Source organism: Phymastichus coffea, unplaced genomic scaffold (genome assembly GCF_024137745.1).
Source record: "Phymastichus coffea isolate CEN01 unplaced genomic scaffold, Cenicafe_Pcof_1.1 PCOF00115, whole genome shotgun sequence".
NCBI classification, from domain to species: Eukaryota; Metazoa; Arthropoda; class Insecta; order Hymenoptera; family Eulophidae; genus Phymastichus; species Phymastichus coffea.
In genome coordinates, this window is record NW_026706926.1 from 603,989 (window position 1) to 629,739 (window position 25,751).

The following is a 25,751-nucleotide window of genomic DNA, read 5'->3' on the forward strand; positions in this document are numbered from 1 at the left end:
CCTGAAAAGTCGCCGATTGAATCACGCCGTGAGAGTGACTCGCAGCTGATGCAAGCGGGCGCGATTCGCGGGAGATGCTCGCAGGAGGCTCGCGCACCTGCCTCGCGGCTGCGAGTGCAGCGCTGCGGCTTCGATTCGATTCGAGGAGCCGCGGCGTCCGAGGCGAGGGCGAGCCAATCAAGCGGATTCGAATCGCGGGGGGCTCAGCGACGCGCGCGGGCCCCGGATCTGCCCGCCGATTTAATTATAGATTGTGTCTCCGCGCTGCCGGGGCTGACCTCTCGCTCGCGGCCGCGACCCTTATCCGCGCCCCATCGCGCCCGTCGCAATTATCGCGCGCCTAACGGACGCACTCGTAGAGCCGAATCGTGCAGCGAGTCCGATAACGCCCTTCGGCCCCGCAACGATCGAGGATGCAGCCACGCGTTCCATCGGAGTCGTTCCCGCTGTATTGCTTTTTTCCGGACGAGCCGTCGTGCCGCAGACAAAAAACCTCGGTGTGAGATTAGACGATTTGGTATTCGGTGTATTTCCCAGTAGCGGGAAAAAGAGACCGGCGAGTGCGGGGGGAGCTGACAAAGCGGGCGAAAAAGGCTGCCCGCCGGTGCGGAAGAAGTGCGCTCTGCTCGATAGCGAGAGCGAGAGAGAGGCAGACACGCGCACGCACGAGCAGCCAACACACGCGCAGGTCGAGTGCACGTGAGGGAGGAACACGAGAAAGGCTCATAATATAAGACCTGCTACAACACGGTCCGTGCGAGCGAGAGAGAGAGAGAGAGAGAGAGAGAGAGAGGAAAGGAGAGAATCGGGGTGGTCTGGGCGTCAGTGCTCTGACTAAATACAAAACGACAGACTGCCATGCTCGCTCGCAGCTCGCCATGGTTCTATTACCTCGGACGGATAACAAATTAATGTTCGCTCGGTGCGCATCCGATTTTTAGCAGCGGCGGCCTTACGCAAGCGAGCTTTCTAGCGTGCACCTGATAGAGACTAACGAGCCCGCGCTAATCGAATGATACTTCAGCGCCCCGCTTTCCTCTCGGCCGGGGCAATAATCTGAAAAGCCAAGCATATTTGTATATACGAGATGCCGGCGTCGGATAAGATTAGAACAGTAGGTCGGTAAATTAAACGGGCGGACTTTCACTAACTACGGCGAACTTCTTTTGCGCGCAGTACGTATGGCGCGGCGCATTATCAGTGCGAGGTTGTGTAATTACCGGTCGGCATTGCAGCAGTCGTGTGTGCTCGCATCTCGTTGACCTCGATGAGCGAACAGCGAGAGCTATCGGGAGCGCGAAATTTATAGGCGAGCGATAAAAAGAAAAGAAGACAAAAAGAAAGAAAAGGAACGGCGCGCCGCGCTACGGTCGGTCGGATGAGCCTGGCGGAGCTGCAGTGATCCACGATTATGGCCGAGCGCACGCGCTTGTTCTCCTCGATTTCGGCCGATAAGTGAGCTATCCTTTTTCAACCGCTATTTATACAGCTGACCAACGCCGAATATCTCTTAGCCCGAGAGAGCGCGAGCGAAAATTCGACTCCTAACAGTTATACGCCCGACCCCCGAAAACGGGAATTATGTTGTCAAACCTTAAGTGAGGACATGCCTGACGCGTGAAAAAACACTGGCGATTTTTTTTGTAGCCCCGGGACACCAACTCTCTAAATTTCACGGCCGGATTTAAAATAAGTAATTTGCCGGGATTTTTTTGCGCCGAGATAAATGATTGTGATTTCTTTCCGAGAGAGGCGACGCAAATTTGGAGAGTCGATCAATCGACCTTACCAAAAACTGTGCCTAACGTGCACTGGAATTTCTGTCCGCAAGTTCGCAAAGCAACGGTATTCGCTGGACATTTCTCGGATGTTTCAGGTGAAGCACTTGTAAATATTTTTCGGCGTTTCCAAAGTAATTCGTACAATCGATCAAGCTCTTTATGTCTCAGTTATACCCATGCGCAGAGCCGAGAAACACGCAACTTGAAAATTCAAATCAATATTTCACTTCGATTTACAAATTTCGCCATCAAAAAAATTAAACGCTCTAGGGAAGAGCGACTGCGGAGCACGAGAAGAAAAAAACACGAAAAACAGAGAATCCTCGATTCGAGGCAAGTCTTTTCAACGAATAAGCAAGTAAATAAATTCTCGGAGAATAATTGACGCGAGCGCAGGCCATTCTCTCACAGTTCAATTATTCAATAATTTATCATACGCACAAACGGGAGCCGTGCTTTCGAACGACAAACTGAACTTTCTCATTCGATCTCCATGCAGCCGTAAAGTCTGCGGCGAGAGAGACCCTTTGCTCTCTATCATTGTTATAAGCGCCGAATTTTTGCGGCTGGCCGCGCTCGCGACTTTCTTCCGGCCGTTTATGGAAAGGCGAGAACGGCGGGAAAGAAAGGCGTTGCACAACGAGGCGGAGAACGAGGAAAGCACACCTGCGCGGCGGCATCTAGCAGCGGCGGCGCTCGCGAGATATCGCCTATGCATATCGCGGCGACGCCAGCGAGCTTCGCCAAAGCGCAGAGATCGTGCACCTGAGGGCGATATTTATGCGGCGTGCTTGACGTTGATGCCCGTCGTTTGCAGCCATGGCAACGCCGATACGCCTACCTCGACAATCGACTTCCTATGGGACTCCGCTGCGGCTGCGCTATAACCTGGCTTTCTATGGAATACATTAGGACGATTAAACGCCAGGCTAATGCGAGCTTTCCAGAGCACGCGTTTAATGCGCACACGCGTACTTTCCTTCTGAATTGTAAACTGCAAATCTACCTCTGTATTCCCTATGATTTCGCGTAACGCCGAGCGTAGATTGCCGAGGAGGAGTCTGTTTGGTGGGTCAGTAATGCGAGAACCCTGGCCAAGCGTCCGATCGAACCTTGCACGGCGAGCCAGCAAAAGAAGAAAGCAAGCGTCGACCGTCGTCGCGGTTTCTCACCGCAAATCATTCGCATTGCAACGCTCGCCAAGCTCATAATCGCTACAGAGCAGTGCCTGGCACTCGAACATCCGTAACGAGGTGCCGGTCCTCGCACGCAAACAGCCGCTCGACTGTGCGTAAAAGTCGCGCGCGACATCGGTCTCGGTTAACGAGCCTGGAACATGCAGCATCGGTACTTGCAGATTATAGAGATGTTAAAAGACCTTATATCTACAGATGTGTATATATATATATATATATATATATATATATATATATATATATATATATATATATATATATCGAGAGCCTCCCGCGACGGTTATTGTTATTGGCATGGCAGACTTTTTTCGCTTTTACATCCGTCGAGTGGCGCGTGTTGAAGATAAGCCCCGCCGACAATTATCCGGAGCTTGTATGCGCGATCTTTATGTGGCGTGCGTTGGGAGAAGAGAAAAAAGAGAGGAGACCATTGTTGTGTCGCGCGTGGCTCGTCCAAAACGGTACTGCTCGCGAGATTGAGCCGTGTTTCGAGAGGCTCTTTCGCCTGATTTTTTTTTTTCGAGCGGGAATTCCCCTCTTCGCGCACTAATTTGACTTTTAATGGTGAAAGTTGCGTTCGATTTACTAACGTACAACGCACGGGGGGGGGGGGGGGTGAGGACAATTGACGCAAGCGCCACGGTGTCGCTGCACGTCGCAGCGCGTGCGCGTGAGCACATATCCGTGAGTGGATCGCACAAATGGAATACGAGTGGTAAAACGAAGCCGAGCTCGTAAAAAGCAGCCAAAGTCGCGGTGACAAGCGGCTATGAAGCTTAAATTTATGAGCCACGGGGTCAGAGTTGCTTGCGCGCGGGTGGAATCGTGAACACACCGCGGGACGTTGACTATCACTGTCCGACTTTCCGTTTCAATCAGCCGTAAAAAGCCGCCTTCGTGCGCATTTTTACCGAAAGCCAATTAACGTAAATGTATAATTTATCTTGTTGCAATTAATTGATACTTAACGACGGCGCAGATGGGTGCGCGCGGCCGACATCAAACGGGCTGCACTGCCAGTCGGAAAATCGACAAGTGTCACAATCATATTTTTAACACCTGAAAGCAGCTTCTGTTGCGATTGCCAGCGCGCAGCGGGGGCACACGCGAAAAAAGCTAAAAAATAAATACGCACCGAGATTGCAGTAGCTGCTTCAGCAGCAGCAGCAGCAGCTTGTAAAAGGCGCTTTCAGCCCACACGCACTTAATGGCTGATCAACCATGAATTCACTTTATGTATACGGCAGCGGAGAACTGCTTAAGTATACTAAAATTTATGATGCGATATTCAGTGGAGATCCCCATCTCTAGAATCATTTGCACTTCTCAGAAACAGCGACAGGTTGGGCAGGTAAAAATGCCAGTCCAGTTTTATTCATTAACGCGTAAAAGCATCGGGTCTCGTATGCTCGTGTCACTTATCATTTTCACGATATGCAAGTGCGCAGAAAATGCCGATCCTGCAAAGCAGAACAATAAATGCACAAGAGGGCTAAATTTCGTCATGAAGGTGTAGCTGCATTGTGCGGCATAGGCGACTGCGCCAGTGGCGGCAGTTAAAAAGATTATTCTCGCGTTGAGATTTTGCGCGTAGGCCGTGTGACAGCGGGCGCCACCGTGTCGGGCAATTGGAGGCTGTTGCGCGACGTCGACGACGACGGCGACGACTACGACGTCGCGTTGACAATGAGCTATACGTGCAAGCAACGTTCTCGCGACAGGATCTATCTCTCTCTCGCTCTCTTTGTCGCTCTCTCTCTGTCTCTCTCTCTCTCTCTCTGCCTAACTATATCGCCTGAATATACCTTGAAAATCCTATGAAAAGTCAGTTGGCGAGCGCGCGCTCACATTTATCCTGCTTAGCTCGAGCCGACGCAGTGTCAGTCAGTTTGTAACGTTTTATCTGTATGCCTTATCGCGCGCGCGAGTGCGGATAAAAAAATTGCATCTGTCGGCGAAATTCCGCAACAATCGCGGAAATGAGATTGGCGTGAAAGGCGGTATATTTTTGTCTCGCCCGCGGAGCATAGGCATACATGAAAGAGAGAGAGAGAAAGGGCTAGAGAGTTCTGATGCAATCTATGAAAAAGGTCTAATGCGCCTAATAAGGAAGCAAAACAGACGCAGCGAGCCCGTGCAAAGTGTGTCACGAACGAGGAAAAAGATAAAGTTATCCGTGGTCGCGGTGGCCGAGAGTAGGCGCGGGCAGTTGGCGGAAAACCTAAGGCTGTGACTTAATGATCCTAACAGTAAGACATCGTGCGCCGATCGGAGCAAATAACTGGGCATAGCCGTATAAATAGGAAGAGCTTTGCCAGGAGCAAAGCGGATCAGCAAGCTCGCGATACCGTTCGGATCAGCGCGGTCAAGCCAGCATACGTACACACGTATATATGTACACACACACACACACACACACACACACACACCGCATACACGACGCTACTGCTGCTCCTTGCCTCAGCTGCGCGAGACCAGTTCACTGATGTGATCGTGATCGATGTAGATCGTTTCTCCGATCTATCGATAGGGAGAAAGAGAGGAGAAAGATCCGATGCGAACGCGCCGGTGGCGTTGTCTCCTTGACTGATCGCTATAAATGACGAGAACTGCTTCCCATTTCTTTCTGGGTCACGTTGCTCAATCTTCCTTATGATCACACCTACGCCCTCCTCATTACTTCGATTACTTTCTGTTGTTGCTTTTTTAGACAATCGTTCTGGCTTTTTTCTTAAAATGACAATGTCGGGGTTCAAATGTTCCTACTGTGAAATTCACGGGGGTATATACGGTTGCTGGAAAAGGGGGCCTCGTCCGAAACATTCTCTTTCTCTCGAGGGCTCAACGAGGCGGCAAAACAGGTATCTTGGTTATCGGCAGCGTTCGGATTAACGTTACACGATCATATACCCCATGCTAAACTAGTAGATATTTATTTTATGTAGCATTGTTGAATTTAACCGGCAGATGGATCGAGGGATTTTTTTAACGGCCATGTTGAATGTAATCACAGTAAGCCAAGTCAAACAAGTGCGAGCAGTTGAACGTTTAGCGTCTTTATAAACAAATGTTGATGAATGAATCTAGACGCTGTTTTAGTACTCCCTCGTGGAGTGCACTCATAAACTTTCGAAAATTCACTGGAAGTTCATTCAAATGAGTAAGTAGAGTGTTATAAGCACGTTAAATATTTATATACAATTATATATGTGGGCAATTCTGTATTATCGGTAGCACACCTGTCACACGTGTGTTTACAATTTTTTTTAAACTGAAATCCGCGATTTTTTACTCTGTCTGCTATCAGTTGTCCATTTTCATTAATTCAATTAAACATTTTGGAAAATTATGGCTTATTGTCTAACGTATGTACACACATACAAAAAATCTTGTGAAATATGTAGATGATAGGTATGCCATATAAGAAGAACCATCTTCCTACGCAGTGACGGGTGTTTTACTCATCGAAAAATAAATGTTTTTTTATGTTTTATATAAAAAATATAGTAAGTTATATTATTGGTTGTTTCAGCCTCAAATTAAAAAATGAATTCACACGTTTATAAGGTATTGACTTTTCTCGTATTTTTAACCACCGTTGATGCTAGTAATTATTCAGATATTGATTTGCCGGAGAGTCACATAAAATATTATTTCAACTCATTTCCTGTTGTTGCCGAGAAATGTCGCAATGATCCCTCATGCCCCTACAAGGTTCGAAAATATTCTTATTGAAAGTTAACGAAAAAATATTAAATTTACCGTTACGTCGTTTTAACCAATCCCGTAGGTTCATTTAGATAAAGAAGTATGTTGGGGATACGAAACTGAATGTAAATCTGAACATTCATTTTCAAAGCCCCGCTGTCCTGGAGACCATAAAGGATGGGTCGCTACGAAGAAGGCGCAGTTAGATACATTTTATGCTCAAGGAGACTTTGGCTATGTGAGAGATCAGCGTAATGAGATGATGTTATTATGCCAGCCATTATTTTTGGTAGGTCAGCTTACAATAAATGTCAAGTAACTAATTTTCATTTTAATCAGCAACATTAACATTTTGTCAAAGGATGATTCGTCTTTGGAATGTTCAGAACACTTACGATTTTGTCGGGGTCGAAATCTTATGATAAATTTTACGGATCTGTTAAATAGAAAGGATCCTATTAGATATAAAATGGATGTCTTGAAAGAAGGTCAGATTGGTGGGTTTTGTACGTAAGTATAAAATAAAATCTTAAATTTTTTCGACATTTCAAGTAATATACGATAATAAATTATTATAATGATATTTTTATAGACTGGATGATCAAAAGTTGAAAGAAAATGCTGATCACATTAGTCCATTACAATCCTGGGGTCCAGAAATAAGAAATTTTAAAAAACTACCTCGTAAACCGATAGTAGATGGCGACTGTGATGTTATTGTTGAAAAACCAACGTATATTCTTAAAATTGATGCTGGTAATTTTATTTTTTGAAAAGCCTTAAACACCACACTTGATAATTAAAAAAAGTATTCATTACATTTCAGCTGTAAACATGTATCACCATTTCTGTGATTTTTTCAATTTGTATGCTTCATTACACGTCAATCTTACCCATCCATCCGTATTCAGTACTGATAACCATATCATGATTTGGGAAAGTTACAGGTTTTATTTTTTAATTTAAGAAATTTGAATAAAATTTTGAATAATTTATATGTAAACTTTCTTTTGTGCATTTACATTTGCAGCTACCGATCTGCATTTCAAGATACTTTTGAGGCATTTACGAAACATCCGTTATGGGATTTAAAAAGTTTTAAAGGAAAAACTGTATGTTTTAAAAATGTGGTTTTTCCGTTATTACCTAGAATGATATTTGGGTTATTTTATAATACACCCTTAGTAAGTTTCAACTTTTCCTAACCATCCTGAAAATTAGTTATATAAAATTGTTGTGGTTTATGAAATTATTCTCTTATCTTTTCAGATTTACGGCTGTGAAGATAGTGGACTTTTTACGGCATTTTCAGACTATATATTACATAGACTACGAATACCTTTACACAATAGAAACAATACTAAAATTCGCGTAACTTTATTAAGCAGAGATACTCAGTATCGTCGAATTTTGAACGAAGATGAATTAGTAAACGCTTTGAATATAAATTCGAACTATGAAGTCAATAAGGTAGATTTTTTATCTCTAATAATAATAAATATAATAATAATAATAATAATAAATATAATAATAATAATAAATAATAATAATAAATAATAATAATTAATAATAAAAAATAAGTTGATAATAGATTTAATGATATACATTTCTAGGTCATATATAATAAATTCATGCCCTTCAAAAAACAACTAGAAATAACCAAAAACTCTGATATTTTCATTGGTATCCATGGGGCTGGACTTACTCACTTTTTATTTCTTCCAAAGTGGGCGGTTGGATTTGAATTGTGAGTATAAGTATTTGTAATTTCAAATTAGATCTATAGTCCAAGTAACTTCATTTTTCAATTGTGTTATTTAGATATAATTGTGAAGACCCCAGTTGCTATAAAGATTTAGCCAGACTTAAAGGTATTAAGTATTTAACATGGGAAGACACAAATAAATTGATAGAAGATGATCCGGTAAAATCATTGCCATAGTAATTTTTTTATTAAATAAAATATTTTTAATACTAAATGTTCATAACTTTTGCAGGGAACACATCAATATGGTGGTGGTGCCCATGCAAAATTCACTAACTATAAATTTGATGTTGAAGAATTTATAAGAATCGTATCAAACGCTGAAAAATATGTTAAAAATCATGACGCGTTCAAAAAGTTTTTAAAATATGGGAACGAGAAAAAATATCTAAAGGATGAATTATGACACACAGTTTATTATACAAAATAGTTAAAAATTACACTTACTTATAACCATGACTGTAAAATATCACAAAGTTAACTATCGACCTTTGTTAAGATTAAGTTTGAACGTAGCTTTGTTAATGTACATTATATCAAAATATGTTGGAAATTGCTTTGGTTTGTAGTAATTTACTAAAAAACTGTTATTATTTTTATAAATAATTTAATAGAACTAGTAAATCAAATACAATTAGTAATTTACTACCAACACACTATATCACACGATCTATGATTCTCCGAGTTAAAATAATTAAATAGCAATTTCTATAGGAAACACCAACTTTTATACGGATTCTTGTGCGTATTATAGCACTATATCTATAAATTAATAATACTTGTGTAGTTAAAATTTCCTCTAATTGTTCTTCTTGGCATGAAGTAAGTATTTGGCTTTTTGACGAAGTAGAACAAAAGTAAAATTTACAGCCATGTAGGCTAACATAATCATTACAGCTCTGGGCTCCTCTTGTCTAAGTGTTTTGATGGACATATTGATGGCACCAGTTAACAGATTGGCAAAAATAAAAAATAACAAACCATTATTATTAACAGCTTCAAATATTTCTAACGTTTTAACTATGCTTATATTTGATTTGCTATTCAAATCATCTCGTCGTAGATGTTTAGAAATCTTTCTACGACTTTTTTCTTTCAAGCAACCAGTAATTATTTCTAAAAATATTTCTATTACCACCAAAAAAGTCAGAAGCAAAGAACTTAACGTAAGTATCCACACACAGTATCCTGAATTTGCCAATCTTCTAGATATACCAAAATACTGTTCACAATAGTAGGTTACACAGTAACAAACGGAAGCAACAAAATACAACTTTAATGCGAGTAACATTAACTTGGTGTAGCCTATACGACAATTAGGAGTTATTTCAAAAACTAGTTCGTTGTCGTTATTTTGATACGTTGTGTGAATTAGCCGCCCTAGAGCGATGCCAAGTAAGTACAATCCGACGTATCCCGGAATAGACACCCATCCTTCTCGGTTTGCTGATATAAAATTATTCCGTGGTTCATCGCTCATTACCCACTCTTTTAAACCCTGTGTACTCAAACCATACTCATGCATTACGAGAATCCACAAACCCGTTACAAAAGAATATCTCGAGTTCAAATTCTTTGACAAAAGACCTGTAAATAATTTCACACAGGCAAGTGTTAAAAAGAAATTCCAATGCACCCCGTATTCGGTAACGTGCTTTTGGTAGCCCAAAAATTCTACAGCCAAGTATCTACCCATACCCAACACTAATAACGGCAAGCAGTCTTTAAATGTTCTGGTTAATCCAGCGAAAAAGGAAATTTTCAAATCTGAATCAATACGTCGAGCTTCGGGTGCGACTAAAGCGTTTGCAATCATAAAAAGACCTACACCGGTATCCATCAAACTGTAACCATAAGTTTCAGTTTTTACAAACTTTCTTGGGAAACACGTAAAATCGACGGCCAAAATACAAATTACAGTTATGATATTTGTTAACGCTCGAAAATTCGTAATAAACGCAAGTTTACTAATACTATGAGTTGACTGAGTTTTGAAAGCATCTCGGTGTCTCCAAGCAAGGATTGATAAAATATTTGCCGTAGAAATTATGAGGAAAATTAACGATACTTCAATCACCTTTGTATGGAGGACAGTACAACAGAGAATACTCGGTAAAATCACGAAGCAAAATTCCAAAATAATCTTGGATTGCCGGCTAGTTTGCGGTCCAAGTAACGTTGTGAGAGTGAGAGTGAGTAAAAGACTACAGATGTTTGGAAAAATCACAAAAATTACTTCGCTGGCAGAGCTCCCGGATTTATTTGAAACGGCTTCTTCCTGCTCCCGTCGATAGCGCTGATGTTCGTCTTCCATGTTTACAGCTGAAGCCTGGCCCGCTTTTGCGAGTTGAATACACTGAATTATTTTAGAAAATACGCGGAATGATACAAAACTAAAGTAATGTATGTAGGTTAAAAACTTACTTCGATTAGGCAGAAGACAATTAAGTACAATTTATCACCGATACACAACTAAGTTTTGCTGTTGTTTCAAGCGCGAGACAGAGACGTCAGAGTTCATGCTGCGCCTTCCGAATGTTTTCACTATACTATCTCCATCTATCGTCTGCTTTCGACTTATCGAACTAATGTATGTAAACGCGGTCGTACGCGTGTGAACAGATTGGCTGTGAGCTAATATAAGTGCATTTTAACTAGATACTTTTGCAGACATGAATGAATGAAAAAATCAGTGACCACTGACCGGTCAAAATATAATTTTTCCAAATTATAATAAAAATTGAAAGATAACAAACAGGTACGATTAAATTAAAATTATTATTTCAATATGATAGTTTCATTTAAAATTAACGAATAAATGAAAATAATGTATATCTGAAAATAATCGACATTGAAAAATAGTAACAAATAATTTTTACAGAAAGTAGTTATGACAACAAATGGAAAAAGACTAAAAAGACTTTCTCCTTTCACATCTAAAATTCAAGAATCTCCACCTTCAAAAAAATCAAAAACACTAGATAACATTCAATATCAAATTACAACTAATACAAATATATCAAATACTAACATCAGTATGAATAATTTTCAAGGCCAAACCAAAACAAATTCAAATTTCCAAAATAATTATGCACCTTTAGCAGAAAAAATGAGGCCTCAAAATTTAAATGATTATATTGGGCAAAAGCACCTTCTTGGACCAAATACTTTACTGAATGATTTATTAAAAAATGGTGAAATTCCAAGCATGATTTTATGGGGACCACCTGGTTGTGGAAAGGTTATTTGATATTGATATTTTATTTAAAATAAAATTGGTAATTAATACGATTCTGTTATTGAAATCTATTATTTCTAGACTTCATTGATCAATGTTATAATTCAAGAAAGTAAAAGAAATTCTGATATTCCAATAAAATTTATTAAACTCTCTGCAACTACTGCTGGTATTAATGATGTAAAAAAAGCTGTCACGGAGGCAGAAATCCAATTAAAACAAAATAAACGTACTATAGTTTTTATGGACGAGGTGCACAGATTCAACAAACTGCAACAAGATGTTTTTCTACCTTATGTAGAATCTGGAACATTTACCTTAATTGGAGCTACAACTGAAAATCCATCTTTTAGTTTGAATTCTGCATTATTAAGTAGGTGTAGAGTATTTGTTTTAAAGAAACTGAGTAAAGAAGATATAATACATATTCTTTTAAGAGCAATAGAATTAATGGGTGGAGAGGTAGGTACAAAAATAAAAAAGAAAGAACAAAGTCAAATGCAACCAAAATTTTTTATCGATATAAGAAGTATAGAATGGCTAGCAGAAGTTTGTGATGGAGATGCGAGAATAGCTTTAGGAGGTCTAGAAATGGCTGTGGAAGTGAAAGTAGGAAATAATTATGAAAATATAAATATTATTAATCTAAGTGATATAAAAAGTCATTTGGAAATAGCTTCTGGTTTGTCCGACAGTAAAAGCAGTAATGTTAATCATTTATACAATGCGTTACATCACAGTATTATTGGTAACAATGATAATGCTGCTCTATATTGGCTTGCAAGAATACTCGAGTGTAAAGAGGATCCTGTACTTATCGCCCAGAGATTAGTCAATATAGCTACTGAAAATATTGCTTTTGATAATGATTTAGCTTTAGGTATGTCTCATTTTCTAATGTTTAAAAATTTAAATTTTTTAATGCTTTTAAATATTTTGTTAAATATTTTTAGATATGGCTATGCATACTTTGGATGCTTGCAAAATGATAGGCATGCCAGAATCGGATGTTATGTTGGCCCAATGTGTTTTATATTTAACAAGAGCAGAAAAATGCAGGAAAATACCAAATGCTTTAATAAGAGCTCAATGTGCCATTGAAAATTATGTAGGGCCCCAACCAAAAGTTCCACTATTTATTAAAGATACCACAGCTCAAGGAAAATTGAAAGCTACCCAAGGTGTGAATTGATAAATATACAATATTGATAATATCAATACAATATTGATTAATTTTTTTCAATTTTAAAATTATATTAGGTGCTAATTATAAAAATATATTGCAACAAGAAAATTTGGAAAAGAATCACTTACCTTTTGGGATGGAAAATGCTGATTTTTTTCAAGATTCTTCATGATTCAGAATCAATATACTATTTATTTATGTAAAACTTTTATATAAAACTTTTATAAGATTTTTTTAACTTACTGCTGTCAGGTTACAGCATAACTCGAGAATCTACATAAATTATTAAAAAACACATTAATAAATTTTGACTGTTTTCATTTAATGTAATTTCTTTTTTACTTTTCATTCTGCACAAAATGTATTATTTATCTTTGACGTTAAAAATCACTGAAATTATAGCACTTACTCGTCATTCGTCAACGATTTTTCACTTCTGAGAAAGTTCAAATTTCAAAAGAAACAGTTTAAAAATTCTATAATTGTTCTGCAGAATTTGAATTGTATAAGTTAGCGCCACCTAGCGGTTAACTTTTCAATTTACAAAAGATTTGATAGATGAGAATGATGAGATATGCATCATACTGGTAATGTGATGTATATTCAAGGTTTCAAGGTCAAAATCATTGACCCACCACCCACATTTAAGGTACTTACAGACGATCACTTTTTGTAGTGGGGTCGAGAGAAAAGTATTGACGTGGTGGGAGTTAATAAAAATTAGCATTGCAGTAACTGTTCTGAATAGGTCTTTCTCTTACATCAGGTCTCTGATGTTAGGTTGTAGCAGCGCAGTGCACCTAACCTAATAAAGAATCATCTCTCGTAGCTCCCGTCGTCTGCAACTGACAAATTATAGTGTTTATCTGTTTTTTCAAACGTGAAAATGAAAGTGTGGATGTCAGAACATGTATTCAAGTGAGTGTTTTATGATTTTTTATACTGCATTAAAGTGTATTTGTAACTAGAGTTTGTTTTCATTGATTGGTCACTGGTTATTCTATGAGCTCTCTTGTAAATTAAATTTCATATTAAATTTGGACTAATTGTAATATTTTATGCTATAGCCATTCTTGGGAAACTGTAGCATCAGCTGCTTGGAGGAAATATCCTAATCCAATAACTCCATCAGTGCTAGGGACTGATGTCATTGATAGGAAAGTAGTCAATGGTATTTTACACACACATCGGCTTGTTTCCAGTCAATGGGGATTTCCAAGATGGACAAAACCAGTGAGTTTTTATTTAAAACTTAAAAGCTTTAGCAAATATATTTACAAAGTATGCATGACGCAAAACCAAAATATTTTATTCTAATTTTGGTAGTTACTAAAGATTACGTAAATTGATAGAAGCTTTGTATATCAAAGTAAATTATACTTATTCTTATTAAACCAGAGAATTATTTTCTTGCCTGTTATTGTTTATTAAATCAGAGTATAGTATTGATAAAAGATATTGTCGAAATTAAAAAATTTTAATTTATCAATACTTGAAACCCTTTGTAGTTTTAATCACTCCCAATTTTTGTAGTAATTTGTTGTAACAATGTTTCATTATCTAATTAAAGTGATTCATATCATTACAAGTGAGTCAAGAAAACCAAAGTACATATGTAATATACGTTTAGTAGTAATACAAAAATTGACCAGGAATTGAATTGTATTGTTATAAAATTCCTATATTATAAAGAATTAAGATGTATTCTTTTTATCAAGCTTTTATCAGTGATATATAAGTTCTAATTAGTCCTCTTACTGTTAAAATTATTAAAATAATATAATAATCCAGTTATCTCTTACATCATGAACGTCATAGATCTTTATCGTTATCACAATCTTTAAATTTTTTCAGCACCGATCTACGTATAATGGATGTATACAAAAAAAATTACGCTTGCATCACATAATGTTTTAGTATACATAAATAGAATAAAATTTATGAGTAACAGATTAGCAGTAACGAATGTCAAACAGATTGATAGTGAAACGCGAGAGTGAATTAAAAATTCTCGTTCAAGCACACTCATAGTTCACGTGGCTTTTCGTATTATGCAAGGTCGAGGTCGTTCAGATGTCTACAATGCGCAGTGAAAGTTGATTGGCACAGTCATTATGTCTGGTGCAATGGCACAAGAAAAATCATGCTTTGATCTGTATTGAAGTTGAATCTTGTAACGTCGTTTATTTTTACGCTTCTATTTTTTTTTACAAGCAACTTTATTTCTTAAACCCTTATTCTGCCAATTGTCTTAAAATAATTAAAAGCAAACGAATACACGTAAATTATTGTGAAATAAATAGCCTTTATTGATACTGTAGCAGGAGAATATCTTAGATAAAAAATATAAGCTGAAAATATGAAATCAACATGAAGCGTGAAACATTAGGCATGCCAAATGGGTTTTCACGATTCGTCACAAAAAACTTGATCGACTCGAAAAAAGAAAAAAGCGTGCAGAGTCGAGAGATAAACTATCGCTGATCTCTTGGGTGAAGCGTTTTGCAATCCTCCTCGACAATGGTGCCCTTTTTGGCGTTTTTCCCGAGGCGGTAGGGCAAGGAAATCGGAGAAAAGGGATGAGCGATGTCGCGCACCAGGGGCCAGAGAGAGCGTGTTAGGTGCTAACATCGCTAACGCGAATTCATTGTCGCGCCGTCCTAATCCCGTAAAAAAGAAGGGCTGAAGCGAAGTTATCCCGGGCCGGAAATTCTCCCGAAGTGAGCGTGTCGCAATTTCAAAACAACGCTCGCGCAGTCGTATCAGCTTTCATAATGAGCGCGCTCAATGTTACGTCCGTTGGCCGAGTTCCAGCTGCACTTCTCCCAATTCTTTTTATTCGTCGCGCCGTCGAGAAGTTGTCGCGTTGCGCTCGCGCAATTCCTATCCCCCTCCCTCGCCCGTCGTTTTTGTCGACCTCTTTTTTTAATCACCGCTTTTTCCGCGACCGCCTCTCTCGCTAGACATTGTTCTCCCGTGCAGTTTTTTCGAATGATTATTCGTACACTCGGCAAGTTGGAGTAATAAGCCAGTAGAGGGGTCTGTAATATTTAAATGGGGATTGTCTGTTTTTACGCGAGCGTTATTCGACAAAGAAAAGCCTCCTTCCCTCCTTGTCTGTGTATTTTAGTATGCATTAAACAATTTTAAGATTCATGAAATGCAAAAGATAAAAAAGTGGTAGTTTAGCGTAAAACAGTTTACGCTTGCGCCAGGAGAGAGAGAGAATCATCAGATTAAGAAGTTGAATAGTGAGGGTGCGCAGGGCGAGATTCATCCAGAAAAATGAATATTTTACGATACACATGGTTATCTAAAGACGCTGTAGCCCGTCTCGACGGAGTAAAAGCCTCGATTCAGGCCGTAAAAACGTTATGGATGTCGACTGCAGTAAATCTGCGCTGCGATAAAGCGCAATTTCACATGACGTTATATGCCTAGGCGATTTGCCATCGGCCCCGCTCGAGCGTCCATACGTCTAAAGCGCTTCCGCTGTGCGTCACGTGAGCGACTATTGCAAGTGAACTGTAGCGTTCGCGGCGAGCTGCTTTTTGATTGGTCCCTTACGTCGTTAGCGCACACTCACCTGGGCGAACTTGCAGCCCGGACGGCAAGTGAACGGCAGCTTATCTGCCAGGGATGCTCTCCTCGTCAGAGTGAGGCACCAACGCGGAAATTACAAATGAGCAGTCGCGATCTGATGGGCTTCTAATTGCTCTGTTTTTATTATAATTACCTGCGCTAATTGCCCCCATCAATTTCAACTCGGAGTTTTTTAGCGGGAGATAGTACGCGAGGTAGAGTGACAGCCCGATGGCAAATTAATTTCTGTCGATCACACTTTTACATTCTGCTCTAACCCCTTGCTTCTTTTTGTTGCAGCTCATCGGAGACGCGAACATCTGCTATGCCAGCGAGAGGAGTGAGGTCGATCCCAGCAACAGGCTGATGGTTCTCAAGACCAGAAATGTAAGTGTCTCTCTGTTTCTCTCTCTCCTTACCTAATGCATGCAGCTCGCTCAACTATTATCGTTCGATCCAACTGTCGCATCGCGTGTAAAGCCATTACGTTAGTCTGCGTCGGTCTCTCTATACTCCAAGACCATAATTCAGCTCTAATGCGTCAGAGCAATCGAAACTGCCAGAGTATGACAGACGGCTCCGGTGATAAGCTCTCTAGCCTCCGGATGCCTCTAGAAACAATTGGAATATAACTTTTCTCTCGGCGCTAGTGCGAGCTTTTAGATCAAAGGTGCTTTAACGAGTTGAGAGCCATGGGAGGGGAGGGGGGGCACATTAGAGCGAAAATTAGAGAGCGGGAAGTAATCGCGATTGGGATCGGGTAGCGTGGAAGCTAGCTCGAGCGAAATAGTTAGCCATGATATATCAAGTCCGTACGAACTCGCGTTTTAGAGAATGGACTTCCATCAGACCACCTAGAATGGTTCAATCAAGCGCGGTTTTATGACAGTAAGCGTTTTACGGTCACGACTCGACTCGACTCGTCTCGCTCACACACCAAGTGCACAACGCGGCATTGCTCTGCGCGCACGTTGAATATGACAGCGAGCTGCGAATACGCCGTTCGAGTCGAATGAGATTGCGCGCACTCGCGTGGCCAACTACATTATTTTCTCGTTTGACGGGGCATTATTTGGTGATAGCGAGCGGCCGCGGTGGATAATTGGGGGGGGGGGGGGGGGGGGAGGTGGCTGGCTGGCTGGCTGGCTGGCTTCCTTTCCGTTGAATCATCGAAACGAGCCGAGCGAAAATAAAGGGGAGAAACGCCGGATAAATCCTGCGACCCGGAAGGGATAGACGTGTGCGCAATGCGAAACAGCTACCGCTGATTTTTCGCTCGAGACAATCGGATTCTCCTGCCCTCCGAAGGTAAGAGTCGCTGCTGCTGCTGCTCCTGCTATTGCTACTGTCCGTTGAAAAATGATTTCCAAGTCCTGTGGCTGACGAAGCCGGCCGAGCCGAAACAGTCGTAAAAGCCTGGCAGACCGGGCAACCTTTATGACCACGGTGAAAAATTCTGACCATTCGCGAGTACTCAATTTTTATGAGTCGAACGTAAAAGCAGGTGGAAAAGAAATAGATGGATAAAGCTGAAAATTCAAATGTGCGATAAAGATCGCGCGACAAACGCAGTCTATATCTGCCTATATCGCTGGCTCCCCGGTGGAACGCGCGCGAGATACACGATATCAATCTTGGGGGAAAAATTGCAGCCGGCCGATTGACGTTTAATTTAATACAGCGAGACAAGCGCGCACGCGAACCCACCGAGACCCGCTCGGCAATATTTTTCGATTAAGCCGATCGCCTCCCAAGATTTTTCATGTATCCCTTTATATATACTGTGCTGCCTGTCGGAATTTGATCGGATCGAAAGAGAGGGGGGGAGATCTTTCTATTGTTTTTCGTGAAAACTTGATTTTTCACTGTCAGCTTTTTTAGCGTCAGGTTTTTAAACTCAGCTACGCTATACTCTTGCCAACGAGATCAATATCCAGTTGCACGCACGTGGGCTACGAACGCACGAACGCAGTGCAAAAATCGCAGTTGTCTGTTCAAGCGCTAACGAGATTCGCCGCTTTTTTCTCTGCTCGCGATTGTTCTATCGGCGACCAAGTATCAGATAGTCTTCATTCAATATTCGCTGACTCATTTTCCCGGGTTTGCTCTCCCAATCGGAGCGGAACAAGAAGTCAGTTTCCCCGAGTGGAGAAGCGAGAATATCTCTCACTCTCTCCCCCGCTCGCCGAGAGATCAACACGACTTAGGCGGCTCGCAAAGTTTTGATGGATCATCGGCGGCTTCGGAATTATTCGTGTTTGCCTGTATGCTTCGCTAATCTTCAGCGCTAGCCTCTTCCGCGCCGACCAATATTTGCGATATGATCCGGGATTTCACAACGGATATGTGTTTGCATATATACACTTCAGTGCGCGCCCCTAACTTTTCAATTTAGCCCAAAAGTTTATCAATCAAATCAACGGAAATCGAATGAAAAATTAACGAATTTAGTTTATAGTTGTCAATCAACGATACTCGTTTTTCTCTTTGATTGACTTTGCGTTTTACGGATTTTGCTGGAAACATTCATCATGACACTGCTGTAATTCTGTCTTTGCTTACCATTCAGCCGAATTTACAGAGCTGTTGAATTACTGAAAATTCAGTAATGGAAAATTTGCGAGAGCACTGAAAGCATATTTACCGATTCCACGATTCGTTTGTAATTTGAAAAATTGCTCGACGAGTGTATTTAAAGTTTATAATCTAATAAAAAGTACGTGTCTTTGTTGTCTGTCGAACAAAAGAGTACCGAAAAGGAAAAATAAGTTAGGGAGGGGGGGATTTGAAGAGAACTCGTGGACAAGTTGCTGTTTATCGCACGTCGTGCGGACGCGCCACTCGGCTACTCGAGTGCTTTGCTCTTTCGGAGAGCTTGTTGCGCTCTCGCCAAATGAAAAGCAAACGCGGCGCGCGCTACTCGTTCGTCAGCGCGTTTGCCTGATGGACTACGCTGCCGTCGCCGTTTTGCGCGTGTAAATGTGTGTGCGTGCGTGCGTGTGTGCTCGCGTGTGCTTCGTCAAAAATTCGCTCCAACTATTGAATTTTTCAGTGGTGTTTCCAATGCGCCTCCGAAATTCAAATTCGAAATGGCCGTTGCGGATTTAACCGCGCCATTATTCATACGTCGGAAAAAGCCGCTGTCGCACGAATGGTACAAGCAGCGGATGGAAAAAAAACAAGGCTTGATCGAAATCAATCAGCGAGAGCGTGGAGCCGTCCTCGCGTGCCGAGGCTCGCGATCTGTCGAGCATCGACGAGTGGAAGTCAAAAAGGGAGAAACAGGGCGTTTGTTCGATTAAGTGACGCACGCGCGCGCAGAACCGCCGGCGTGCGGACGGACGCGGGCCGGCCGAGAGTAAATTGAGCGAACGCGGGAGAGCATAACGCGCTCGAGCCGCTGTCAAACCGAGAGATCGATCGCGGCCCATTTCGTACACGAGCTCGAGCATCTCGTGACACACTTGTGCTGCGCACACGTGTGCCGTGCGTTGAGTAATCGCGATCGCGAGCGTTTCAATGGGCCAGCAGCGGCCAGCGACAGGCGAACGCTCGCGTTCAATAAACAAAGCGCCGGCGAGCTTTCGATTGGCCCGGACAGGCCAGCTGCACGCGCGCGACAAACTCGCGGCGCTTTCGTGTGTTTTTCCAAGTGAGCAATATTGATTGGATGAGCATTTTTGAGCCGCGGAGCGACTGCCCGGAATACGGAAATGCGCGTCAATTAAATTGCGATAAGCCAATTGCCAAGCGGCGAGGCTGACGTGTATGACGGCGCCGAGTCGAGTCGGACGAGCGCGCCCGGCGCAAGAGCAGCCATTTCCAGTTCATTAGCATCGAGCGGCCGATCTCGAAAGTAAATTGAACATAACGCGCTGGAATAGCTGTCTCGACACATCGTTAACGTTTATTAGCGCCAGGTTGCGCGTCCCGCGCGCGACTTTCAATTTGCCGCCTCGCCTCGTGGTCGTCGTTCGCGCGCCAGCGCAACAATGGGACGAGCTGATGCGCCAATTAGGAGGCGCTGAAGTTTCTTCAACGCGAGCGTCCTCTCACGTGAATTTTTTAGCAGCCGATTTCCCCCTAAAGCAAAGGCGGAGCGTCGCATGACAAACGAGACGAAAATTAAACTTTAAATTAGTTTGGGCTCGCGAGCGCGGCAAAGCTCGCCATCTCTTGCCCGGGGAAAGTGTAATATTCCGGCCGCGAGAGAAAAGAAAGAATTGTAGCTAAATTAGAAGAAAAGTAAGGAGAAAAATCCATAGTTGCCTTGGCCATCAGGCGGCCCGGCGAAACTTTGCCGAGAAGTCGCGACGGCCGGCAGCGCGCCTCCTTAATCGCAGTACGGGACATCTTGTCTTTGTCCCTTGGCTCGTTGCTGCTGCCAACTAGTTATCAATTACCATGCTAGCCGGTCGTCCGAGCGCCGCCTCGCGCCAAGACAGTGCTAATCAAGAAACTACGCCGATCAATCGAGGCCGTCCGGTAGCTCGATTAGCGAGCTTTTACCGCCGCGGATTTCAGGAGTCGCGAGAAGGACTCAGCAGCGAGTGACGTCCGATCGTTAAGCCTGCGATTGCCGCGGGAAAACTTGAAGCGAAGAAAAGCAGGCCAAACGTAAGAAATAGGATGAGCACGCAGCATGCGGCACTGCGCGCAGAACTGCAGTCGATCAAAATCCCGTGGCACCTTCGCCGAAATATAATCGACGCGCCCCTGGCGCGCTTGGCGCAAACTCGATCGGCTGAATAAACAAAACGTTGTTTATCGAGCGCTATTGTTCCGGTGAATAATTACGTTGCCTTGAGCCGAGTTGCCACCGGCGTCGCTGCCGCTGTTGTTACTGCTGCTGCTGCTGCAAGCTGCGCGAGCGATCGACGGAAAATTTCATCGGCGATGCCATTTTTCACATTGCCAAGCGAAGCTTGCGACGACGACACTCCATATTTCAACCGCTAAACTGCCTGCGCAATTCCGAAAACGCCGGCGATGTTGCTTGACGAGCTGGCCGCGGGTTTTACAATTGTCAAGTACCGCTGTGTTCCCCCATTGTTCGGTAGACTAAGATAATCAGCCGCGGCTCTTGGGGGCGCAAACAAGCAGAAAGCCACGGCGGCTCTCGAAGGCAGAAAGCTCGTTTGGCAGGGACGGTCGATGCGCGCCTCGCATCGCGCCACTCGCGGTCGGATGAATCTGAAGAGGTAGCGTGATGAACGAGCGCCAGGTGCAACTCTCTTTCTCCAGTCAATCTAAAGCGCTCGCTCATCATTTTTCAATTTGGAGGCGAACGCCACTCCGCATTATTTATCCGTGGAGCTACGCGTGTCGTCGTCTGTCGATGTATTACACTGTGCGCGCCCGGAAAGAATTCTCGGCTGATAGCCAATGTAGCTGAGCGCAATCTTTCAGTATTGCTGCCGCGACAATGCCGCCGTAGGCGTTAATTTCCAAGCGCGCGAAGCGCATTGCTTCCCTGCCATTCAATTGTTTCCAGCTCGCTCTCATATTCTCGTGCGTTTCTTCAACAGACGACGCGTGTTGTTGGTGGCAGGCACCAGCTCGAAAGGGATAGAGGCAGAGAGGGGTGGGGAGCTTAATCGAAAAAAGCTCGGCGTACACTTTCGTGCAAGAGGTGCGTCAAATCGTTTCGTGAAAATTAAATTTCCTCTCTGGACTCTCTTCGCAAAGAAACCGAGAAAAGGCTTTTTCGAGATCAACGCCTTACTTCTCCGTTGTTGGCGTGGGGGCTCGATCGTTATGCGCTCACAATTATCCGCGCACTGACTCGCGTTGATCTGCAACGAAACGTCATTGCGGTTGATAAATTTAATTGCTCGGCTTTGAAAACGAATTTCGTATCTCCTAGTGCAAGTTGCCACTGAAGTTTAGCCCATTAATCAGGCCAACGGTGGCGCTGCTGCTGCCACTAGCTTCTTAACTCGGATTTCATTTCATTGAATATGCATTACTTTGGCTCTGCCCCGGATATCGAGCAACAGTTTAAAAAACCATTTGCTGTAGGGCGCATCATCAATTTATCATAAGACTCATGTCTCGTATCGATTTTCTTTAGCGCAACGAAGAAGAACCTTATAAAGAACAAAGTCTTGAAAGCTCAGGCACATAGCGAGCGGGCAATCGTATGGGGCAAGCGTACAATAAAAGTTTGATTGCCAGCCACTTAGGAATTAAGTGATGGATTGAATTTAACGGGGCCTTTTTACTGTTTCAGTTGACTTTCTACAATTACATCACGGTCGACGAGACGGTCACATATACCCCGCATCCCGAGGACAAAGCCAAGACACTTTTGACCCAGGAGGCGGTCGTAAAGGTCCACGGCGTGCCGCTCACCCATTATATGGAGGATCTCCTCACATCCAAGATTTCCTTCAATGCCGGCAAGGTATAGCTATGCTCTATATGAGCCCTCCTATTATACCTAATAAACTTTCACAGACATTCTGCTGTACTGCTCGTGACTAATTGCTCTCTTCCATTGCATTTTATCGCGTTTAATTAATCTATTGACCCTCTGAAATTGCGCGGATAGCATCTTGCTATGGCTTAATTATAATGGGACATCCGATAATCAGCTCTCCCTCTCTCTCTTTCTCGCCCGCAATTCTGATATTAGTCTTAATATAAATCATCGGCACCAGCAATTTATGGGAATACCGATAGTTTTGTTTTCAATTAGCCAATAAATTATGTGCCAAATTACATTGCCCGCAGTTGTATATTTTTGCGAATATTCCTATTGGCACGAGTCGTAGTATTTGAAAAGTCGAAAAAGTGAGCACACTGAAGCCATTTGAAAGTCGACAAGTAAGCTTGACTGTGGAGCTAAAAACGCAATGAAAAAAACCGATGAAGAGATCTCAATGAAAAGTGTTTATAATGGAAATGATTCGTAGGGTCGACAAGCAATCGAGTGGGCGATCGACAAGATCGACACAGAGATGAAGGACCTGGCGAACAGCGCCGCCAAGACGACCGACGAGCTGCTGACCTCGACTCGGCGGCAAATCGACGACCTGACCGAAATGACGAAGCGCAGCATGGACGAGATCCAGAGCGCTGCCAAGAAATCTTTCGACGAGGTTCACAATCTCACTTCCTCGCCGTCCTCCTCGTCCATGCCGAAATTATAGCTATGGTTCCGCACTAGCTTCAATCTTTTCAATTAAAGCCCCGCGCGCGCTCGCACCAATTGGCTCGAGCAATTGCAACTTTCTCGCTCTCTCCCCGCCCATCTACAGGGCAGCAATTTTCTCAGAGCCGAAATCGTAAGGATTCGCTGGGAGACGCCGTGTTACGCCGAGTGAATCTTACGACTGCGCGAATAGACTACATGAAATGAACCCCATCGGCTCAACCCCTTTTTTCCTCTTTCCGTTACTTTCGGTTCTCGAAAAATGTGCTTTTTGTTTACTTTTAGATTTGCGGTCGCGAATACCGATTATCAAAATTTCAAATTGCCAAATCCTTTATCTTGTGATCGGCCCTTTTATGCGGTTCGTATCACCCATAAATTACATACGTAATTCAACAAATAGAAAATAGTTAATGATACGAAATTAATTTTCCGACGAGCTGGACATACTCGTTGGTAAAGCTTTAATCAAATTATAGGCCAAATTCTTTAGATAATTTTAATGATGTATAAATACTGCAAGCGCGATTCTAATACAAGTCATTTTATGCGTGGAACAGGCGTCTAAAAATATTCAAGCAAAAAATAAGAGAATAAACTGTGCTAATATAATTTAGGTGCCTTTTTTGATAGGTATTACAAACAGCAAACCATTTATAAATATTTACTAACTGCTCAATCTTACGTAGTATGTATCAAAAGCCGGTAAAGTCTAAATAATTTTGACAATGGTATGTAAAAAGTTTCTTTTCAGGCCATGCGTTATGTTTTCGAAAGTTGTCGAATGTCATCTAGTATTCACGTCAACTTTAGCTGGAATTTATTGAACTCTAATTGATAAAACACAAACATATGGCACTGAAGTAGCTCAACGGTAACGTAAATACCAGCTGAAGTAGATTCAATTTAACGTAATATTTATATACGTGTAATAAAATACCAATAGATTGTAAAGTAAATAGCCCACGTACTGTTTTTTATCAGTTGGTCAGATGTTGTATTTTTCGAACTAAAGTGAATTTATATATCAATGAATGCGATAAAATAAATTGATACAGGTGTAGAACAAAACGATTCGCATTCAAAGCGGGTGCAATTAAATGTAGCAATATTTGCTGAAGAGAACGCGCTCGACTGCTAGGCAATGAGGAGGCTAGCTGGATTTGCGATGTTCAGTAAGGCCGAAATATAAAACTATGTATGATCACGTTTTTAATATTTCACGCATAGACATATAGGCACAACGGCTGAAAGTATATGTACATTTTAGTAAAACATCTTCAAATGAGTGATCGACTATGTACACTTGTATTTTTTTTATAAGCTCCACGAAGGCTGTATTATTTTGTTATAATTATTTAAAAGTGAACAAAGTTGAAATTAGTATCGAGTACGCGGATGTTTATAATTGTTACAATAAAGCACGATATTCGTGAATGTAAAAAAGAGCATTATATATGTTCCTTGAACCAGCACATCGCACGCATATACTGGCGAGCATCCGAGTAATTAGCGTGGCGGCTCAAGTGTGCAATGGTGCGTGCGGATCGATTTCTCTCGAAATTCCGAGCGCGCAATTGCAATTTCGAGCGGCAGCGGTGGTCATTACGGAGTGGCGGCTTTCGAGAGACAATTTCCTGGTGGTTTGGCAGCGCTCGCAGGCAGGCAACCTCGCTTGCTCGTCCGCGTGTCCAGGTGTTGCGTGAGGTCAAGTGTCTGCGCGCTACAGAGTAGAGATAATTGACGATCGCCGCTTTAATATCGTCGCCCCGCCGCTCGATAGCCTTTGTCCTCTGCCGCCTAATGGATGTAAGGCCCTTTTTCATCGCTCGCTTATACGAGGTTGATGAGAATTCAATCGGGGATGCACGTGGACTGCGCGGTTGTATTGAAACTCGAGTGGAAAGGAACGATCAAACATTGCGGACGGCGTGAAACCAATTGCTTTTTCAATGGGAAGTTCGGCGGATTGTTTACTCGAAAGCTCAAAAGGCTTCGTTTTTTCGTGTATTTGGCGAAAATCACGCACTCGGTGCGTATATTTGTTGTTTTCATGCATTTTTGCGGTACGCCAAAATGTTGTAAACGATGATACATGCTATTTTTATTATTATCCACACCATGAAAAGCTAATAAAAA

At 42.2% G+C, this 25,751-nt stretch overlaps 4 protein-coding genes across 6 annotated transcripts; 3 read left to right on the forward strand and 1 right to left on the reverse strand.

Annotated features, from left to right (window-relative positions):
• Nucleotides 1–6,000: 6,000 nt before the first annotated feature.
• LOC131670740 (EGF domain-specific O-linked N-acetylglucosamine transferase) lies at nt 6,001–8,860 on the forward strand. The gene is made up of 11 exons (XM_058946608.1): nt 6,001–6,137; nt 6,510–6,691; nt 6,768–6,974; nt 7,047–7,195; nt 7,278–7,441; nt 7,512–7,632; nt 7,716–7,869; nt 7,955–8,155; nt 8,299–8,432; nt 8,507–8,609; nt 8,683–8,860. Exons 2-11 carry the CDS (start codon nt 6,524–6,526, stop codon nt 8,854–8,856), a joined length of 1,575 nt encoding a protein of 524 aa, XP_058802591.1. The 5' UTR covers nt 6,001–6,137; nt 6,510–6,523; the 3' UTR covers nt 8,857–8,860.
• Nucleotides 8,861–8,877: 17 nt separating this feature from the next.
• LOC131670741 (uncharacterized) lies at nt 8,878–11,003 on the reverse strand. 2 transcript variants are annotated; one of them, XM_058946610.1, is made up of 2 exons: nt 10,875–10,983; nt 8,878–10,806 (listed from the first exon to the last, which is right to left on the reverse strand). In XM_058946610.1, exon 2 carries the CDS (start codon nt 10,762–10,764, stop codon nt 9,250–9,252), a length of 1,515 nt encoding a protein of 504 aa, XP_058802593.1. In that variant the 5' UTR covers nt 10,765–10,806; nt 10,875–10,983; the 3' UTR covers nt 8,878–9,249. The 2 variants fall into 2 exon arrangements, with proteins under 2 accessions (XP_058802593.1, XP_058802592.1); XM_058946609.1 differs by having other exon boundaries at nt 8,879–10,787; nt 10,875–11,003.
• Nucleotides 11,004–11,067: 64 nt separating this feature from the next.
• LOC131670742 (ATPase WRNIP1-like) lies at nt 11,068–13,155 on the forward strand. Its single transcript, XM_058946612.1, has 5 exons — nt 11,068–11,208; nt 11,332–11,691; nt 11,770–12,568; nt 12,642–12,869; nt 12,949–13,155. The coding sequence occupies exons 2-5, from the start codon at nt 11,341–11,343 to the stop codon at nt 13,044–13,046; spliced, it is 1,476 nt and encodes a 491-aa protein (XP_058802595.1). The 5' UTR covers nt 11,068–11,208; nt 11,332–11,340; the 3' UTR covers nt 13,047–13,155.
• A 316-nt stretch (nt 13,156–13,471) lies between these two features.
• Nucleotides 13,472–25,751, forward strand: LOC131670747 (protein slowmo). Of its 2 annotated transcripts, XM_058946632.1 has the most exons (6): nt 13,472–13,523; nt 13,641–13,792; nt 13,942–14,107; nt 16,757–16,843; nt 22,689–22,862; nt 23,374–25,751. In XM_058946632.1, the coding sequence occupies exons 2-6, from the start codon at nt 13,761–13,763 to the stop codon at nt 23,608–23,610; spliced, it is 696 nt and encodes a 231-aa protein (XP_058802615.1). In that variant the 5' UTR covers nt 13,472–13,523; nt 13,641–13,760; the 3' UTR covers nt 23,611–25,751. The 2 variants fall into 2 exon arrangements, with proteins under 2 accessions (XP_058802615.1, XP_058802614.1); XM_058946631.1 differs by having other exon boundaries at nt 13,482–13,792.

Excerpts from the sequence above, each read along its gene's own strand:
- LOC131670740 (XM_058946608.1), top strand. The coding sequence starts at position 6,524 with ATGAATTCACACGTTTATAAGGTATTGACTTTTCTCGTATTTTTAACC. Across the intron at positions 8,433-8,506 it reads TGGGCGGTTGGATTTGAATT|ATATAATTGTGAAGACCCCA; the intron begins GTGAGTATAAGT and ends TGTGTTATTTAG. Across the intron at positions 8,610-8,682 it reads AATTGATAGAAGATGATCCG|GGAACACATCAATATGGTGG; the intron begins GTAAAATCATTG and ends TAACTTTTGCAG.
- LOC131670741 (XM_058946610.1), bottom strand. The coding sequence starts at position 10,764 with ATGGAAGACGAACATCAGCGCTATCGACGGGAGCAGGAAGAAGCCGTT.
- LOC131670742 (XM_058946612.1), top strand. The coding sequence starts at position 11,341 with ATGACAACAAATGGAAAAAGACTAAAAAGACTTTCTCCTTTCACATCT. Across the intron at positions 12,569-12,641 it reads TGATAATGATTTAGCTTTAG|ATATGGCTATGCATACTTTG; the intron begins GTATGTCTCATT and ends AAATATTTTTAG. Across the intron at positions 12,870-12,948 it reads AAAATTGAAAGCTACCCAAG|GTGCTAATTATAAAAATATA; the intron begins GTGTGAATTGAT and ends AAATTATATTAG.
- LOC131670747 (XM_058946632.1), top strand. The coding sequence starts at position 13,761 with ATGAAAGTGTGGATGTCAGAACATGTATTCAA. Across the intron at positions 13,793-13,941 it reads ATGTCAGAACATGTATTCAA|CCATTCTTGGGAAACTGTAG; the intron begins GTGAGTGTTTTA and ends TTTATGCTATAG. Across the intron at positions 22,863-23,373 it reads TTTCCTTCAATGCCGGCAAG|GGTCGACAAGCAATCGAGTG; the intron begins GTATAGCTATGC and ends AATGATTCGTAG.